Source organism: Globicephala melas, chromosome 1 (assembly GCF_963455315.2).
Source record: "Globicephala melas chromosome 1, mGloMel1.2, whole genome shotgun sequence".
Classification (NCBI taxonomy): domain Eukaryota; kingdom Metazoa; phylum Chordata; class Mammalia; order Artiodactyla; family Delphinidae; genus Globicephala; species Globicephala melas.
Genome location: NC_083314.1, coordinates 159,215,913 through 159,230,823, shown reverse-complemented (window position 1 = coordinate 159,230,823; position 14,911 = coordinate 159,215,913). Strand labels below are relative to the sequence as shown.

General features: G+C 36.8%; 1 protein-coding gene across 1 annotated transcript in view; it reads left to right on the top strand.

Moving 5' to 3' along the window:
- Positions 1–14,911, top strand: part of AGO3 (argonaute RISC catalytic component 3) — a 117,437-nt gene that overhangs the window by 91,109 nt on the left and 11,417 nt on the right. The window contains exons 13-17 of the mRNA XM_030869363.2: positions 3,102–3,261; positions 4,522–4,612; positions 7,953–8,147; positions 8,480–8,614; positions 10,982–11,083. Of these exons, the coding sequence (XP_030725223.1) occupies positions 3,102–3,261; positions 4,522–4,612; positions 7,953–8,147; positions 8,480–8,614; positions 10,982–11,083 (683 nt within the window). The remainder of the gene's footprint in view (positions 1–3,101; positions 3,262–4,521; positions 4,613–7,952; positions 8,148–8,479; positions 8,615–10,981; positions 11,084–14,911) is intronic.

Here is a 14,911-nt window from a genome sequence, read left to right as displayed (position 1 = left end):
TTATAGGAGTTAGTGTGTGTGGGTTTTTTGTACATGTTGTTTTGTTTTGCTGGTTGGTTGGTTGGTTTGTGGCCACACTGCACAGCTTGTGGAATCTTAGTTCCCCAACCAGGGATTGAACCCAGGCCCTTGGCGGTGCGAGTGTGGAGTCCTAACCACGAGTCCACCAGGGAATTCCCAGGAGTCAGTGTTTAATTGTTCCTGCAGTTAATGGCTTCATCATCTTCTGCTTCTAATAAGCTGATCTTGGCTGTGATTCTTTGTATTCACCTGTTTTGGGGGTGGCAGTTTTCTCTGATGGATCTAAGACTAAGACAAGTCATTGATTTTCAGTCATTGATTTTTTGTTGTTGTTGTGAAGATGGAAATGATGACTTCTAATCTTTTGTGTGTTGGTGCTATAGTTAATGTCCAGAGTGGTATTTTTAAGTACAAATCTGATTTTATCCCCTTCCCTATCACCCCCACTTCAGTAGTTCTTCATTTAACAATTGGTAAAATTGATATTTAAGATTATCTTCCAAAGGTTTGCATGTTCTAATCCGTGACTTTTTTTTTTTAATAAATTTATTTATTTTTTATTTTTGGCTGAGTTGGGTCTTCGTTGCTGCACACAGGCTTTCTCTAGTTGTGGCAAGCGGGGGCTACTCTTTATTGCAATGCATGAGCTTCTCATTGCGGTGGCTTCTCCTGTTGCGAAGCATGGGCTCTAGGCGCGCAGGCTTCAGTAGCTCTGGCACGAGGGCTCGGTAGTTGTGGCTCAGGGCTCTAGAGCTCAGGCTCAGTAGTTGTGGCACACAGGCTTAGTTGCTCCGCAGCATGTGGGATCTTCCCAGACCAGGGCTTGAAGCCATGTCCCCTGAACTGGCAGGTGGATTCTTAACCACTGCGCCACCAGGGAAGCCCCTAATCCATGACTTCTTACCTCTTCAGAATTCAGCTCACTTTATGCTTGTTTTTCCCCACAGAAACTCTTTGTTTATCCTCTTCCTTCTACCTGTATTGCTTCTCATAATCCATCTTCCACCCTTTACCAAGTAAACACACATTCTTTTGAATTTTATTTCAGACATCCCTTCCTTGGGGAAGCTTTGCCTGACCTCCCTGACAAGGTCAAATTCTCTCACTTTTAATATCTTACAGCACCTTGTTACCACTCCTTTATGTTGTTTCACAGTTACAATGTTAAATTTGAAGTTATTTAATTAATGGCTATTTCTCTGACTAGACTATAAGCTCTGTGAGGGCAAGAACAATGTCTCTCTTGACTTAACATTGTATATCCAGAGCTTCGCACAGTACTAGCATGTATTAGGTGGCTCATTAAATATTTGTTGAATGAATTAATAAACCTTTTTAGAGGGCAAATTTTCAGTATCTATAAAAATGTTAAGTATATATATCTCTGATCCCTCGATTCTACCTGTAGAAATTTATCCTGAAGCTATAGTTATACAACCAAATGAAAGTTAAATATACAAGGATGTTATTCATAGCATTGTTTGAAATAATGGAAACCTGGAAAAAGTTAAAAATATGTCAGTGTATGAGTAGTGGTTAGATACCTTATGGCATTTAAAAACAAAGTAACTGCTGTTGTTATAAATAATAAGGGCATCTATATATTGGCATTCAGAACATACTATATTATTAAGTGAATATGACAAGTTACACAATAGAGTGTATAGTATATTCTCAATTTTTGTTTAAAAGTGTTTTCCATATGTTATATATAAGAAGTTATGGGGCTTCCCTGGTGGCGCAGTGGTTGAGCGTCCGCCTGCCGATGCAGGGGACATGGGTTCGTGCCCCGGTCCGGGAGGATCCCACATGCCGCAGAGCAGCTGGGCCCGTGAGCCATGGCCGCTGGGCCTGCGCGTCCGGAGCCTGTGCTCCGCAACGGGAGAGGCCACAACAGTGAGAGGCCTGCGTACTGCAAAAAAAAAAAAAAAAAAGAAGTAGTTATGGACACCAAACTCTTTATGGTAGTTACAATGGCAGAGAGGGGGAGAGGAACAGGAAACAGGATAAGGAAAGGAACAGGATAAAAACCTTTATACAGTAATACCTCTATATTTCTAAATTAAAGTTTAGAGAATCGGATTGAAAGCTATAAGTATACTGTGATTATAACTGCATTAAAATAATGCAAATGAGAACCTTATTGGAAGAGAGTACAATTAAATACTAATAAGGGTTTATGATATTTTTCTCTGGTTTTTCGGTTATTGTGGTTATACTATTTTTGTGAAGACAAAAGTATGCTTCCTTATATATGAAGAAAACAACTGGAAAAAATTATCACTAAATACTTAAGCTAATCTTCAAGGCAGTAAGTATACTTTATTTTTTAGGATTATTTTTCATATTTTATAGTTGTATATTGTAGAACACAGTTTTCACAAATGCTGGAAACAGTTCATTCAAAAGATCTAGTTTAAAAAAAAAAGATCTAGTTTATTTTAATTGGCTAGATATCAAGTTAAAACATTTAAGATAGACAGTATATTACTAATTGCACTCTTTTTTTTTTTTAATTTTGGCCGCGCTCGGTCTTCATTGCAGCGTGAGGGCTTCTCTAGTTGTGGCCTGCAGACGCAGGCTCCAGAGCACATGGGCTCAGTAGTTGCGGCGCACAGGATTAGTTGCCCCACAGCATGTGGGATCTTAGTTCCTCCACCAGGGATCGAACCTCCGTCCCTGCATTGGAAGGCGTATTCTTAACCACTGGACCACCAGGGAAGTCCCACTAATTGCACTCTTGAATGCCCTCAAAACTCTGCACATTTATATAATCAAATAAGGCAGTATAGGGAATTCCCTGGCGGTCCAGTGGTTAGGATCCGCGCTCTCACTGCAGAGGGCTCGGGTTCAGTCCCCAGTCAGGGAATTAAAATCCCACAAGCCGCGCAGCATGGCTGAAAAAAAAAAAAAAAAAAGGCAGTATACTTTAAATTTTAATAGCATTGTTTCAGTATTGGTATAAGTTTTGGTATCCTGTAATACAGTGATGTATTTCACAAGGGGAAACATACATAGCAGCTTAATTTTCAGTAAAATTTGCCTTTTTATAACCAGAGGTATCTGTATTTGTTCCACAGCGGAGGTGAAACGTGTTGGAGATACACTTTTGGGTATGGCTACACAGTGTGTTCAAGTCAAGAATGTAATAAAAACATCCCCTCAAACTCTCTCAAACCTGTGCCTAAAGATAAATGTTAAACTTGGAGGGATCAATAATATTCTTGTACCTCATCAAAGGTAAGATAAGCTAATCACCTAATGAAATATTAATTTTTCTCTGTATTGCCATATCTAACACCTGTGTAAGCGACAGCTTTGTTGATTCCTGCCAAGGAAAATAAGTAGACATTTTGGCAAAAACTTAAGAGTTTTGATTGGCAAAATTTACAAGATTTCTTTATGAAAAATCCCCTCCCATCTCCATTTTCATTTAGTGTGCAAAGTACCTCATCCCTGGCTAGAAAGTATTGAGGATTTTATTTATTTTTCACTGGAGAGCCCAGCTTGAAGAACTTTCTCATTGTTTGGTAGTCATCTTGAAGCTGGTGTCATGAGGCAACTCACTCACCTAGAAAGTGAGGGAAGCCTTTCTTCCCTCCTTTAGGGGCTTTGGGTGGAGTTGGATGGGGGGGCATGTCAATTAAGTAAATCAATTAAGGAAGCCATATCAACTCCTGGTGGAGTCAGTGGGACAACAGATGTTACTGTTATATCACCATCATGTCTAAGAGCTCTTAGGAAGTATGACACGTAATGACCTAGAAATAGGGTGCTGGGGAAGAGGCTGTTATTTGGAGAATTGAACAACAGGTTTCCTTTTAATAGTTGAAGCAACTAGGGCTCTAAAAAATTAAATATCTTGTTGACACAGAAGCTCTTTTTTTCCTGTTTTTCCATACTGCCTCTATTTCCCATCCCTATTAAATATGAGATTCATAAATGACATGAATATAGAATTTTATCAACAACTCCAAGAGCTAAGAGTCATTTGAATCTTAAAGGATACAGTTTTAAAATAAAATGAAGTGCTAGCTACTTTATGACTATTAAATGTATGTTACTCAAATTTTATACTTTTGGTCAGAGGCGGGGGAGTAGTAGAGTCCCATAATCCCTTCCAATGTGGTTTAATGATTCTTTATCTCCTTGAGAGATTACATTGGCTTAAAATGTAAGTAGGTTAAAGAATTATTGATACAAATCAGTGGATTAATATGAAGAAGTTTATCATTTTATGCCTATTAAGAATGCTAGCAGCAGTTGACCTTTGCAACCACCAGCACCGCTGCTTAAGGCAGAAAACTGCTCTGAATACTTCTCTTACTAGAGATTCATGATTTAAGAGAATAAAGCTGTCAGTAGTTCAAGCCTATGAAGTTGTCTGTAACGGACCTCCTCTGTGCTATGCCAGCAACTTGCAGTTGTGTTGCAGTAGTGTGAAATAGGTAAAAGAATAATGAAAAAAATGATCTAACTCTTTTTAAAACTGTGTTTAAGACCTTCTGTGTTCCAGCAACCAGTGATCTTTTTGGGAGCAGATGTCACTCATCCACCAGCTGGTGATGGGAAGAAGCCTTCTATTGCTGCTGTGAGTATCTTTAGACAGGTTTATCTTATCTAAAGTTTAGACAAAGATCAACATTTTGGTTTTAACTTTTTGAATTTTAATTACATTTTCTTTGAAACCAACTTTTATAAATATAAAGTTTAAAAAATATGTTTATAAAGTTTTATAAATATATATATCTATATGTAGATCTATGCAGAGCCAACTTTCAAATGTTCTTTGGGTTTTTTAAAAGAATGATTATTCTCTGGTTTGGAGGCTGCAAGTTCTGTATATATCTATTAAATGAAGTTTATTAATTATATTACTCAACTCTTCTGTATCCTACTTTAATTTGTCTGTTTGACCTCTCCATGGTTGTATATTTTCAGTTACCTTTTGTAATTCAGAGTTTGTTTATGTATTTCAGTAGTGTCTTTGTTACAGAAAGATGCATTACATATAAGGTTGCTGGATTGCATTTTTTTCAGTATAAAATATCTCATCTTTGTCCAGTTTTATACTTTGCACTTGAATTCTTTATTACTGCTCCTCTTACTTTTAACATCTGCCTGTTCTGTCTTTTGCCCACCTTTATATTTGTAACCTTTCTGTGTCAGTTCAAAAGTGTATTTCTTATAAATTTCATAAAGCCAGATGATATTTTACCCAACTTGAAAATTGCTTGACACACCATTGTAGAGCAATTATACTCCAATAAAGATGTTGAAAAAAAGAAAGAAAGAAAGAAAATTGCTTGATTTTAACAAATGCCAACATTTTGAAAATGTCAACATATTTTAGGCATACTTGATAAATTTCAGAAATTAAACTGTAAGACTTTTTATATATTTTTTCTATCATTCATTATAATCTTTACTTTTAAAAATCTGATAAATCTTAATCTTTCCTTGAAAATGATAGTAATATTACATTTTTCACTGATTTTTCCAAAGCTCTTTTCATTAATGAAGAAAATTGACTTTTATCTATTAATAAATTATATTTCCTTGTATTCTTAATGTTATGCATAAATTGTGTACATTTCAAGTGTCCTAGAGGTAGTATTGAGCAATCTCTGATATTCATTAAAATATTCCTAGAGAAGATAAAATAATACAAAATTTCTAAAGACTTACTTTGGATTTGCTATTTTAGGGTTGTTTTCCAAGGAAGTTTAAGCACATTTAAATTCTTTTGGACTTCTGGGTTGTCATTGTCCTTTTTTGCTAAATCCATTTCTACCAAATATTCACTTTCTTTTATAATTATCAGAGGTCTTGTAAACAGAATTTGATTATTTTTGCTATAGATCTTCTATTCCCAAGAACTTAAAGACTAGTGTGAGAAACAATGTAAGTAATAAATGCCATATAGTATAATAGATACTACCATGATAGTGATATAAATTAAAATTGCAAAAATCTGGTGTGTTGAGGAATTCCAAATGCAGGGAATTGGAATGTAGCATAGCAGACTGTGAGGCTTGTAAGATTTTGTAAGGCTTATTTTGCCATCAGAGGGGGTATGGATTTATTTTTAGCAGTGGAAAAGAAATGGTCAGGTTCCTTTTTTTTTTTTTTTTTTAACTTAGAGAAGATTTAAAAAAGCAGATACAATTCCACGTACCTAAAGAAGTAGACAAGTTGTAGCTCACTTTTTAAAAAACTCTTGGTTATTTTCTAATCTGACCTAAGACTGAAGAGAAATGTAAGAATTTTCCATATCTTGGTTTCTAATAAGATGTTTAAATTACTGACAGGAATTTAGGTACTCTTTTGAAATAGTGTGGTTTTATTTATTTATGTTTTAATTGATATATAATTGACATATAACATTATTTTAGTTTCAGGTGTATAACATAATTTGATATTCATATATATTGTGAAATGATCACTACAATAAGTCTAGTTAACATCTGTCACCATACATAGTTACAAAAGTTTTTTCTTATGGGGAGAACTTTTTTTTTTTTTTTTTGGCTGCTCCGGGTCTTAGTTGTGGCACACAGGATCTTTCCTGGTGGCTCGTGGGCTCAGAGTGCGTGGGCTCTGTAGTTGCAGCGTGAGGGCTCTCTAGTTGTGGCACCCAGGCTTAGTTGCCCCAAGGCATGTTGGGATCTTAGTTCCCTGACCAGGGATCAAACTGGCGTCCCCTGAATTGCAAGTGCTGAGAACTTTTAAGATTTACTCTCTTAGCAATTTTCAAATATGCAGTACAGTATTAACTATAGTCACCATGCTGTACGTTACATCCCCATGGCTTATTTATTTTACATCTGGAAGTTTGTACCTTTTGAGCCATTTCACCCATACCCCACCCCTCTGGCAACCACCAGTCTGTTCTCTATATCTGTGAAATCAGTTGGGATTTTTTGTTTGTTTTTTGTTTTTAGATTCCACATATAAGTGGCATCATATAGTATTTGTCTGACTTATTTCACTTAACATAATGCCCTCAGGGTTCGTTCATGTTGTCACAAATGGCAAGATTTCATTCTTTTTTATGGCCAAATGATATTCTATTGTATGTATATGCCACATTTTCTTTATTCATTCATCCATCAATGGACACTTAGGTTGTTTCCACGTCTTGGCTGTGTAAATAATGCTGCAGTGAACATGGAGGTGCAGAGGTCCATTTTTGAAGCATGACTTTGTTATAGATACTACCCTGGAAGAAAGAGAAGCTGGAGGTAGAATAACCAGCTGGTTCTTGGCCCAGGCTCTGATCACTGATGTGTGAACACATTTAAATATTCTGGTTCCAGTGATCATGCTTCAGTAGATCTATGAGTGACTACAGTCAAGGAGAACTTATAAGTTCATGCTTCAGAGTTTCCTCTGCTCCAATCACATAACAATATTAAGAGACAGAGAGAAAAAATTAAGATAGCTGCTCTCAAAACCAAGATTTAAAATTTATGAAGCATAAGAGTTTTTAAGGTAATGCCAAAGTCATCTTGAATATGGCTTCTGGGATAGTTTGCTAAACTGTAAGAGCTATAAAGAGAAATCAAGAGTTTGAATGGACCTTTTTTATTTATCTCCTTCCTCTATGTACATCTCTTTGTCTTTCTATCCTTACTAATATTTAGGTTTACCAGCAACATCTGTAAATTAGAGCCAAATTGTTAAATATAAAGTACAGCCTACTTGTGGGAAAATAGTTTTTGACCCTAGACTGTGTCTTTTATTTTGTTCTTCACTGGAATTATCTATTTTTATTACTTTCAAAATGAACTGTGATAAATAGTTAAGGTTATAATAAAATACAAATTTAAATGAAATCCTTTTTTTTTCAACTTTTTTATGGTAAAATTCATATTCATATAGTTTTGAATACCTTAATTTCTATGTTTTCTTTACTTTTTTCAACCTAGGTTGTAGGTAGTATGGATGCCCACCCAAGCAGATACTGTGCTACAGTAAGAGTTCAGAGACCCCGACAGGAGATCATCCAGGACCTTGCCTCCATGGTCCGAGAACTTCTCATTCAGTTTTATAAGTCAACTCGGTTCAAACCTACTCGTATCATCTTTTATCGGGATGGTGTTTCAGAGGGACAGTTTAGGCAGGTTGGTTGCCTGGGATTCTCATCATACTGTGGTTAAATCAGATACTGTGTTTATAATATGGTGTCCAGTTCTGAAGTTAGGAGCCTTAATTGAGAGTTCCTAAAGTCAAATTTTGATACTTCCTTAGATTTTCCCTTTTAAAATATTTACTGGATATGTAAGCCTTGATCGCTAAGACCATGCTCTGATAATAGTTAAAATGGAATAGAGAAGTATAATTAGCTGTGAGGTGATGAATTTAAGAAATTCTAAGTCTAAATCATTGTCTTACTTTGAAGTATGTATAGGAGAACAACTGACTAGATCAAGTCTTTCCATTTCATCTTCTCTAGGTATTATATTATGAACTACTAGCAATTCGAGAAGCCTGCATCAGTTTGGAGAAAGACTATCAACCTGGAATAACTTACATTGTAGTTCAGAAGAGACATCACACTCGATTATTTTGTGCTGATAGGACTGAAAGGGTAATCTTACATTTATTGTAATACTATTATAAGCAAAGGTTATCTGACATAGTTGGTAGAGCACTTAACAAAGGCTCTCTGCCAACAGCAGAGTTTCTGATATATAGTAGTAGGTTACAGCAAAGCAGATTGATTATGAGTATAGGAGCATCAAAATAAGTTAATTTTTAACTTTCTAGAATTTCTAGTAACACTCCAAATGTTCAAAATCCCATTATACTTTTTTGTTGTTGTGAAGAAACTCATAGTTTTAAAATTGTTCTTTTTATTCATATTTTCCTTAAATGTTCAGAAGAAAAAAGGTATGTTCTATTTTTTAAATATCTTGTAAAAATTAATTTTACAAGCTAGGGACATTCTAGAGTGATTAGTGAAAATTCATGCAAACTAACTTTCATTTTCAGTGCTCTGCCCCCATCCTGTAAACCTTAGGGCAGAGAAATCTGAGGAGTACAAGGGTCAGAGTCCCCTTGGGAAAGGGGATCAGTAGAAAAGACTGAAAAAGAAAGGAGTGTGTCTTGTCTTTGGTACATATTTGGTCTTTGATTACACTGGTTGTGTAGCTTTGGGCAAGTAACTTAACATCTCTGTGCCAGTTTCTTTCTGAGCAAGGCTTGGATAATATTAATATTTGCCTTATTTGGGTTTTTGAAAGGGTTTTTTTTAAATTAAAATGTGTAATGTACTTAGAACGGTGCTTAGGCACACGCTAAGCACTCAGTGGAGGTTACCTAGTTGTAGAGTGGTGATAATGGTGGTAGTGATAGAGAAAAAGAGGGCATAATGGCAGGCACTGTTCTGGATATTTTTTATAAATTTAGCTCATTTAACCCTCACAAACAACACTATGAGGTACTTATTATTATCCCCATTTTTCACAGTAGGAAACTGTGGCACGTGGAGGTTAAATTGGTAGAGCTAGGACTCAAAATAGGCAATCTGGCTCCAGAGTACTCTTAATCACTGTCCTATACCACATCTCTAATAGCAGTAATGATAGTTTTATTTTGGCCTCCGTGTTGTTAAAGGCCTGTGCCCCAAATTACATTTCTGTACCTAGAAAACCAAAGGTTTCTTCAAAAGTTAGATCAGGAAAACCTAAGTTAGATTTAATGATTTCTTGCAACTGATGTTTAATTGTGCCTTTCCTTCATTTGTTTGCTTCTCTTTCATCTTTGCTCTAAATCTACTAATCATAATAGATGAGAGATAATTATAAATGAGGAAATAGGCACAGAGAGGAAAATACTGTGCCCTAGATTTCATGACTAGAAACTGGTGGAGCTCTGATATGAACCCAGGCATTCTGCCGCCTCTCTAAAGAGAATAAAGCTTTTAAATATATATTAATTAGGAGATTTGTGTGTTAAGAATAGGCATAACTTAGTAGTTTATGAACTGTTTTCTTTATTTCGTGATTTGGTGAAGCTAGCTGGTTGGTCCACACAGATATAACTCCAGCCACCACCTGGTAACAGTCCCTCACACAGCAGAAATAATGTCTGAGTCAGTAAAAGAGTCTCTGATTTGTTAGCCTTCTAAACCTCGACTTACAATTAATGAGTTTAAATATGTTAGGGATAAGGAGGTAGAGGTAAGTATGTATAGGCATTTAAAGTGTTTTATTAGGAGACTTTCATTATCAGGAGTTTCGAACTTTTTCATTTACATCATGTATTACTCAGAGAAAATCATGGTGTCTGTTTTCTTACAAGATGTTGAAACTGCTAATATAAAATAAAAGAAATAGGGCCTTTGCAGTCATTTCCATGTTTGACTCTCAGTTCTGCCCTTTATTGTATGCTATTGGGCGAGTTATTTTGTATTCCTGAGCTGTAGATTCCCCCCAGACAAATGGGAATAATACCTAACTTGCAGGATTATGAGGATTAGAAATAACGTATGTAAAGTACCTGGCATATAAATGGTTAACAAATGGTGACTCTAGTTGATGCTGTGGTCAGCATTCTTTCCCTCTAAAAATATAGGGTTCTCTGAGAAAAATGCTAATTTTCATAAAACTGCACATTCAAGAGTACCTGCTCTGCACAGACATCATAAATTGGAGCACTAAACGTAACTTTTTTTAAAAAATTTTTTTAAGTTTTCTACCTGTATTACGATCAACTACCAGCTAAGCATCAGTAGAAACTAATAACTTTGTTATCAGCTTTCACTTTCAGCAACATTTAAGAATAGGAACTAGGAGTAGAATAAGGTCTGCTCTTAATGGCTGCTTAAGTAATATTTCAAGCCGAAAATAGTGAAACATGGGATCAGCCTATGTATTTATATCTTTTTAAAAGTGCTTTCAGACACATTCTTTACCTTTGTCTTGTTTGTTTAAACTTTGACCAAACAATCTAGGTCGGAAGAAGTGGCAATATCCCAGCTGGAACAACAGTTGATACAGACATTACACACCCATATGAGTTTGATTTTTACCTCTGTAGCCATGCTGGAATACAGGTAAGCCTATACTTTGGGTGAAATGTTTTTATTCAGGAACTTCTATTCTTAGGCATATTTTTTAAATCTCAGAAAAGAGAGAAAGAAATATTCTTCTCTACACATCAGATTGTTTCCACGTGAAATTAGAATGAAACTTTCGGTAACTAAATCATATCCCCTTTTTCACCTTGAGAGGGACTTATTTCTACGAAAGTACCAGAATATAAGTGTTTTAATAGAAGGCATCTCCCTAAACTATGTCCTTAATTTAATGCAAAACTTCAAAAAAATCTAAAATACCTGATTGTTCCTTTGATATATTCTTTTTGATGATAATACTTCATAGAAAACTTTGACACTTACTGGCAGATATTGAGCATGTGAAAGAGTTTAGTTGTAGAATTACAGCTTTAAGTTTCAGTTAAATAATTCTAAGTCTTTTCTTATTTTTCAGAAAATCTTTTTGTTAATTTGTTAGCTGTACTTAGTAAAACATAAGCTGTAATTGAGTGCTTCTCAAACTTTCCAGCAGCAGAGAGTGAATCCACATTCGCAGGATACCTGAGAGAATGTAGCCCAAAACTATTTTAGTTTACTTGCCATTGATTAAAATAGAAATTTCAGGAAGATGTAGCTAACTGTATATCTGAATCTTAAAGCTTTATATGTCCCACATACACTAACCACAGTTTCACTCTTAGGGCTTTAAAATTATTGTCCTACTCATTTATATATGTTCTTATAACTGCTTCTGTTTACAGTCAATGTGGTACATTTTCATGGTGGGTGGTAACAGCAAAACAAAGTTAAAAGTACCTTCTGAGATAAAATCTATTATCATTCGAGTACATATTTTAACCTTAAGTTTCTCTCCATGTATCCCAAGGAACCCTACTGCTATGACTTTTTAGTTAATATAATGGAGGGGGAAAAAAGGTTCTCTATTCACGTAAATTTTAGAAATGCTGGTCAAACAGATTGTTTTTTTACTCTAGAACTTTTGGATACCATTGATATGCAAATGGTTGTTATGAATTTTCAGGACAGGACTATTTCTCCAATGTATTTAACCAGAAACTTTAGAGACCAGTATTTTGGGGGGACACCAAATTGAAACTTTGCTCTAGCCAGCAAATAACCAGGAATATTTCACAGGGACTTTCTGGACTTTCTCTAGTTGCAGTGAGTGAGGGCTACTCTTCCTTGCAGTGTGCGGGCTTCTCATTGCCATGGCTTCTCTTGTTGCAGAGCACAGCCTCTAGGCGTGCAGGCTTCAGTAGTTGCAGCATGCAAGCTCAGTAGTTGCAGCACATGGGCCCTAGAGTGCACAAGCTTCAGTAGTTGCAGCACATGGGCTCAGTAGTTGTGGCACACAGGCTCTAGGGTGCACGGGCTACAGTAGTTGTGGCACACGGGCTCAGTAGTTGTGGCTCACGGGCTCTAGAGCACAGACTCAGTAGTTGTGGCACACAGGCTTAGTTGCTCCATGGCATGTGGGATCTTCCCAGACTGGGGATCGAACCCATGTCCCCTGCATTGGCAGGCAGATTCTTAACCACTGTGCCACCAGGGAAGTCCCCAAAGACCGTTCTTTACATGTCTTCCCAGCTTTATTAGACTTTCCTAACTTCTCTGAGATCAAAAGGAGGAGTCTTATATTTTAACAGCTAAAATTAAAATCGAATCATTCCTAACCAGTATGAGATAATTTTTTTGTATCACTACTTTTAACTTTACCAGTGAACAACAGATCCTTTAACAACATTTTGGCCAAATTCTGTAACTTCTTGACATTTATGTTGGTCATATTGGTGTTTACAGCTTAGTTCCGTTTCCTCCCCTCCCCATTTTATTTTGAGATAAAATTCCCATTCATTTTTAAAACTTAAATTTACAAATAAAATTAAAGCTTGGCTTTTCCCTTCTACTCTCCACCTGCCCAAGACAGGCTCTAGAGCTTTGGTCCTAGTGTTTTGAGTAGGGGAGGGGACCATGGCTTGCCTCCGAAATACCTCCTTCCCCTCCTCCTTCTAGGACTCTAACTCATCTGGTACTGCTGACTGCCAGAATGTCAGTAATGGGGAGATGACACAAGTCTTTCTCTAGTCCGTTCTGATTCTTTCTAATCCCTTAGCCTCCATGGAGCTGAGAACCCTCAAAGGGCAGCAGTGTCCTTCTTTAGCCCCATCTGTGGTATAGACCCCAGCCCCTTCTTTAGGTTAGATATCGCATTGCATGGCTCCATGGCCCCTCCTTCTCTACTCAACTTCATTTTTTTAGACTCCCAGAACTGCTTCCAAGAGCTCTCATCGCTCTAGCTGTATGGAGTTGGGAGAGTGGGCCTATGGACTCTGAACTCAGGAATAATCCAGTTGGGGAATGAGATGGGATAGTCTCTCCCTTTCTAACAGGCTCTCATCTTTACAACTCATTCTCTTGGAGTACCCCTTCCATGTCTTTAGCGGAGAGAGAGTGCCTTTCCTCACAACTGAAATTCTGTATTTTCACAAAACTCTCAATCTCTTCCTATATTGAGAGGATGGGGGTAAGGTGAGAAGAGGCCAGAGCCCGGGATTTGATGGTAAGACCTGTCCTGAACTGTCTCCTCTCCGTGAGCCCTTAAGGGAGGGTAGCTGACTCCAAAGGTTGGTAGCTCTTTAGAATGTAAGATGCTTAGCACCTTTAGTCCCCTGCTTTGGACCTTAGTTGAAATTCTAGGACAGCAGGGAAAAAAAATCCTACTTACCATACTGTTAGAAACACATTAACCGGGTGGAGCATGTGACCCCTCTGACCTACCAAAGGAAATTCTTCTGAAGACATAAATGTACCTGTTGAGGAGTGGGCAGCGTCCTAAATTATAACTTCCTAATATGAATCTCCCAAACTTCGAAGATGTCCTTCACTGTGATTTAACATTCCTTTGACTCCACTTTAATTAGCTCTCTCTACCATTTTCTTTGGGTTCCTAACTTGGTCTTTTGCCCCAACACTCAGCACATGACCCCTTCCTTTTTTCTCACTAAGAAATTACATTGTCAGTCATGCCTACTTTCTTCCCTCCTTTCCCACAGGAAAAAGGGTCAACCTGTAGAACTGTTCTCATTTGCTCTTGCCTGCCTTAAGTTGGCATCAGTTCACCAGTTACCCTCTTTCGTATATCTTCAGTCTCCTTTAAGCTTCTGATTCCATTCCCTTAGCTTATAGTTATCCCTGTCCTAAAATACAGTTCCTTGCTCCTGCTGTTCTCCTTTAAGGTACTGTCTTTCTACCATTTGTCACCAAACTGTTGTTAAAAGGATAGCCTAAACACACCAAAATGGCTAAAATTTTAAAAGACAAATAGTATTAAGGATATAGAGCAACTGGAACTCTTATACTCTCCTGGTAGGTGTGTAAATTAATGTGAACATTTTTAAAAATTGGCTGGCATTATCTACTAAACTTAAATATACGTACGCTCTATGACCAGGATTTCCACTCCAAGATAGCCAACAGAAATGCATATCTATGTTCACCAAAAGATAGTATGTTAATATTCATAGTAGCACTGGTCATAATGGTCAATACAAAAACTATCAGTACAAACAGTTCAAATGCCCATGATCAGTAGATTGGATAAATAACTATACAAATGTGATTTATACAGCAGTAAGAATGATACAACAGTATGTATAAATTTCACAATGTCAAATCAAAGAAGCTAGACCCAAAGGGTACATACATTATAAACTTCAAAAACAAGCAAAACTAATCTATGATGTTAAAAGTCAGGTTACAGGGAGCAGGGTGGCAGGTAGGGTAGTGACCCTGAGAGGGCACAAAGGGGCTTTGTGGTTGCAGTTA